Source organism: Hyalella azteca, unplaced genomic scaffold (genome assembly GCF_000764305.2).
Source record: "Hyalella azteca isolate HAZT.00-mixed unplaced genomic scaffold, Hazt_2.0.2 contig4711, whole genome shotgun sequence".
NCBI classification, from domain to species: Eukaryota; Metazoa; Arthropoda; class Malacostraca; order Amphipoda; family Hyalellidae; genus Hyalella; species Hyalella azteca.
In genome coordinates this window covers 1834-7061 of record NW_025934922.1, presented here as the reverse complement: position 1 = coordinate 7061, position 5228 = coordinate 1834, and the positions used below count along the sequence as shown (strand labels likewise).

At 53.5% G+C, this 5228-nt stretch overlaps 1 protein-coding gene across 1 annotated transcript in view; it reads left to right on the top strand.

Annotated features, from left to right (window-relative positions):
- Positions 1 to 501: 501 nt before the first annotated feature.
- Positions 502 to 5228, top strand: part of LOC108678232 (NAD(P) transhydrogenase, mitochondrial-like) — a gene marked incomplete at its 5' end in the record, with an annotated part of 5091 nt that continues 364 nt past the window's right edge. The window contains 8 exons of the mRNA XM_018166598.1: positions 502 to 650; positions 833 to 1020; positions 1070 to 1117; positions 2588 to 2707; positions 2939 to 3083; positions 3226 to 3387; positions 4468 to 4621; positions 4794 to 5197. Coding sequence (XP_018022087.1) covers positions 502 to 650; positions 833 to 1020; positions 1070 to 1117; positions 2588 to 2707; positions 2939 to 3083; positions 3226 to 3387; positions 4468 to 4621; positions 4794 to 5197 — 1370 coding nt within the window. The remainder of the gene's footprint in view (positions 651 to 832; positions 1021 to 1069; positions 1118 to 2587; positions 2708 to 2938; positions 3084 to 3225; positions 3388 to 4467; positions 4622 to 4793; positions 5198 to 5228) is intronic.

The following is a 5228-nucleotide window of genomic DNA, read 5'->3' as shown; positions in this document are numbered from 1 at the left end:
AAATCCACCAATCATAGACAAGAAAATAGAGCGTAAGTACTTTCGTTCACTTAGCGAGTTTTGAAAGCATGGCCCCTGATCACGTGATGTGTCACGTGATGTTGTCCAGACGCTCACTCAGGTCTAGTACTTTCCTATCAATCTCTATAACGTCTAGTGAATATTACGTCTCAATACATATGATCTAAGCATATAATATAGTTTTAACGAATATAAATAATATAATTGTAATGAATATAATGAGACGCCAGATTGACACCAGACATGGGGGGTGTGATGGAGGGCCGCTATTGACGAGAAGGTGATGATGTAGGGGCCTCTTGTGATGGTAGAGACACTACTGGTGGAGGGTGATGTGGGAGCCTATAGTGATGGGGGTAGACGATGTGGGAGCCTATATTGGTGGGGGGTGCAGCTACTGATGGGGGATTAGGGTGTTTGCTGAGCTGCTACTGATTGTAACACCACCCCCCCTCGCCACTAACGCCCCCGTGCCCCCAGCACTAACGCCCCCTACCGCCCCCCAGCGATGGACTGCATCCCCCGCATCTCGCGGGCGCAAGTGTTCGACGCGCTGAGCTCCATGGCCAACATCGCGGGCTACAGGGCCGTCGTGGAGGCCAGCAACCACTTCAGCAGGTTCTTTACAGGTGCGTCGAGGTGCACTTCAGCAGGTTCTTTCTTTACAGGTTATCAACTGTATGTTTTTTACATGCCATTCATTAGTTTATTAAGTAATCAGCAATTATATATCAGGATGTATGAACAGAAATTGCATTCATAAATTAATTAAATTATGCATGGGTAATTTGACCGCCCCCTCCCCCCTCAGGGCAGATCACGGCGGCGGGCAAGGTGCCCCCCGCCAAGGTGCTGGTCATAGGCGGCGGGGTGGCGGGGCTGGCGGCGGTGGGGCAGGCCAAGAACATGGGCGCCATCGTCCGGGCCTTCGACACCCGCGCCGCCGTCAAGGAGCAGGTCGAGAGCTTCGGGGCAGAGTTCCTCGAGGTCAACGTCAAGGTGGGTCATGGTCATAAGTGGGTCATGGTCATAAGTGGGTCATGGTCAGGAGCAGGTCGAGAGCTTCGGCGCCGAGTTCCTGGAGGTCAACGGCAAGGTGGGTNTTTTGGGTCCTTGTAGATTTTGGGTCCTTGGAGATTTTGGGTCCTCGTAGATTTTGGGTCCTTGTAGATTTTGGGTCCTTGGAGATTTTGGGTCCTCGTAGATTTTGGGTCCTTGTAGATTTTGGGTCCTTGTAGATTTTGGGTCCTCGTAGATTTTGGGTCCTTGTAGATTTTGGGTCCTTGGAGATTTTTGGTCCTTGGAGATTTTGGGTCATTGGAGATTTTGGGTCTTTGTTATGCTGTTGTTTCTTGTGCATCTGGGGAAGCTGTTCTGGTGTTGGGCTAGGGCCACCGGAAGTGGTGGGATGGGCTAAGGCAAGGAGAGAGGTCTGGAGGGCCATGGCCTCCACGGCACTATCTCCCAGTGAGTATACCCTGGGGTTTGTGGGGGAAGAAGGGACAGGCGAGGAAATGCTGGACCTTCTGCAGGGATCACCGCACTCGGGACAGGCGGCGCTGGGTGAACGCCCGTCCCTGGATGTATGGCACACAAGGGACTGCTGTAGGGAACGTAGCCTCTTCAGAGGCAATCAGAGGGCTCCGAAGATCTCTGATGGGCTCCAAAGATCTCTGCGATCTGAGTAACGCGGGTGGAGATCTCTTTGCGAAGGGATAACTGTGCCGCTCATTTGGAGGGGTGCAATAAGATGGCACAATCTCGTCATGAGGGAAGCTATCATAGGCCGGTCACCTGGGGGGGGGGGCTGAAGAAGACAAGGAACTAGGGCCATGGCTGGTCTAGGTGAGTGAACGAGGGAAAGACGCATGTCTCCGTGTTGAGATGGACGGAGTCTTTTTGAGACACCGGGCAGCTAAAATTAGGGGCCAAACTTTTTGAGACCTCCGGCGAGACCTCTTAAAATCACCGGCGAGACCTCTCATGTGAACTCTTTCTTGAGACCAGCGAGACATCTTTTTTAGACCTCCTTGTCAGTGTATTTTTTGAGACAGGGGAGACCTCTTTCTGAGACCTCTTTGTCAATGTTTGAGACCGGCGAGTTTTCTTTAAATCAGGGGCCAAATTTTGGGTGGTTTAAAGTCCTTTCCCTGCAGTGCTTGAGTCCATGGGATGCTACGGGGGACCATATATGGGCTGCAAAGTCGAAGATTGGGCGCGTGATGTATCCCCACCATGTAGGATGTGTAGGACTTGTATCCTTAAGGGCAGGTCTTAAAGTAAAGGGACTTGAGGTCGATCCTCCTTTGGAGGTCCTTGATGCAGGCCCCATGTGCCGATGTAGGACATGCTCATGAGGCCATGATGTAGGACATGCTCATGAGGCCATGATGTAGGACATGCTCATGAGGCCATGATGTAGGACATGCTCATGAGGCCATGATGTAGGACATGCTCATGAGGCCATGATGTAGGACATGCTCATGAGGCCATGATGTAGGACATGCTCATGAGGCCATGATGTAGGACATGCTCATGAGGCCATGATGTAGGACATGCTCATGAGGCCATCATCGTCCGCAGGTACGGCAACAACATCAGCAAGTTCCTGCTGTCCATCGGCGACAAGGACCATCTGCACGTCAACCTGGAGGACGAGGTCGTCCGCGGCAGCATCGTCACCCAGGTGGGTCAGGAGGGTTAGGTGGTCAGGTGGTGGGTTAGGTGGTCAGGTGGTGGGTTAGGTGGTCAGGTGGTGGTGGTTGTCGGAAGGTGGGTTTCCACCAAGTGTTGTGTTAGTTTCTGTGTGTTGGTGTATAGCAGCTGATGTATATTTGTATAGTCAGGGTAAAGTGTCCTTACGTGTTGACCAGCTGGGAGGTGGGGTGTGTTTTATAGCGTATTATATGGCGGGCAGAACGGCACGCTGCTGTACCCGCCACCGCCGCCCCCGACACCCGCCCCCGGGGCGGTGGCCGCCGCCGCCGCCCCCCAGAAGGTGGCGCCGCCCCCGCCAGACTACTTCGCCCTCACACTCAAGGACTCCCTCCTCTACACCTCAGGTGGGGACTTGATATATTCTATATTAACTTATATAACTTCTTGCAATAATTCTATACTATTAATTATAATATATTACTATATATTATAATTAATATTGAAATGAAGATGTTCATCGTTCATCCTCCCCCTCCTCCCACACAGGGCTGGGGACGCTGGTGGGGCTGGGGGTGGGGTCCCCTAACCCCGCCATGACCCAGATGATGACCACTCTCTCCCTCGCCACTCTTGTGGGCTACCACACCGTCTGGAGCGTCACGCCCGCCCTCCACTCGCCACTCATGAGCGTCACCAACGCCATCTCTGGTGAGTGGCACCAACGCCATCTCTGGTGAGTGGCACCAACGCCATCTCTGGTGAGTGGCACCAACGCCATCTCTGGTGAGTGGCACCAACGCCATCTCTGGTGAGTGGCACCAACGCCATCTCTGGTGAGTGGCACCAACGCCATCTCTGGTGAGTGGCACCAACGCCATCTCTGGTGAGTGGCACCAACGCCATCTCTGGTGAGTGGCACCAACGCCATCTCTGGTGAGTGGCACCAACGCCATCTCTGGTGAGTGGCACCAACGCCATCTCTGGTGAGTGGCACCAACGCCATCTCTGGTGAGTGGCACCAACGCCATCTCTGGTGAGTGGCACCAACGCCATCTCTGGTGAGTGGCACCAACGCCATCTCTGGTGAGTGGCACCAACGCCATCTCTGGTGAGTGGCACCAACGCCATCTCTGGTGAGTGGCACCAACGCCATCTCTGGTGAGTGGCACCAACGCCATCTCTGGTGAGTGGCACCAACGCCATCTCTGGTGAGTGGCACCAACGCCATCTCTGGTGAGTGGCACCAACGCCATCTCTGGTGAGTGGCACCAACGCCATCTCTGGTGAGTGGCACCAACGCCATCTCTGGTGAGTGGCACCAACGCCATCTCTGGTGAGTGGCAGCAACGCCATCTCTGGTGAGTGGCAGCAACGCCATCTCTGGTGAGTGGCAGTAGTGAGTGGCGCCTAAGCCATCTCTGCTTAGCCTAAGTGAGTGGCAGTAATAAATTAAAATATTTTTATGGAGTTGCAGATTTTACGTTCTACGATACTTATCGTCAGAGTTGATCTGATAAGCCTGGAGGTCCTCAGTAATCCAATGCACTCAATGTTGAAGAATGCAAGAGAAGAACTAACCAAGCATGTTGCAATGCAGGCATCATCTTCTTGCGGTATTTTCAGATATACACGATGTAAAATCGAGTGGTTGCAGATTTTACATTCTACATTACTTATGATCTGATTTAATCTTGTTATAGGTCTGGAGGCATCTTTGAGTCAATTAAATCCAATTAATGAAATAAAAAGAATGTAAGAGGAGAACTAACTAATAATGTTGCGATGCAGGCATCACGGCGGTGGGGGGGCTGCTGCTGATGGGGGGCGGCTACTACCCCACCAACATCATCGAGGGGCTCGCCGCGTCCGCCGCCTTCGTCTCCTTCATCAACATCTTCGGGGGCTTCATCGTCACCCAGCGCATGTTGGACATGTTCAGGAGGTGTGTCATGTGTGACGCATGTTGGACATGCATAATATTTGATTGCGTAAGTGCTCTGAATATTATTCCTTATGTTGAACATAATTATTATTATGTCATTTGTGTATGTATATGAACATATATAAGTGTAATCATTGTACTTATATCCCCAGTAAACAATTATCTCCTGCAGACCATCGGACCCTCCCGAGCACAACTACCTGTACGGCATCCCGGCGCTGGCGCTGCTGGGGGGCTACGGGGCCACCGCCGCTGCCGGCTACCCTGAGAGCCATCAGATGGCCTACCTGGCGGCCTCCCTCTGCTGCGTCGGGGCCTTGGCGGGCCTCAGCAACCAGAGGACCTGCAGGCTGGGCAACACGCTGGGCATGGTGGGTGGTGGGGCAACCAGAGGACCTGCTGGCTGGGCATGGTGGGTGGTGGGGCGACCAGACGACCTGCAGGCTGGGCATGGTGGGTGGTGGGGCGACCAGAGGACCTGCAGGCTGGGCATGGTGGGTGGTGGGGCAACCAGAGGACCTGCAGGCTGGGCATGGTGGGTGGTGGGGCAACCAGAGGACCTGCAGCCTGGGCATGGTGGGTGGTGGGGCAACCAGAGGACCTGCAG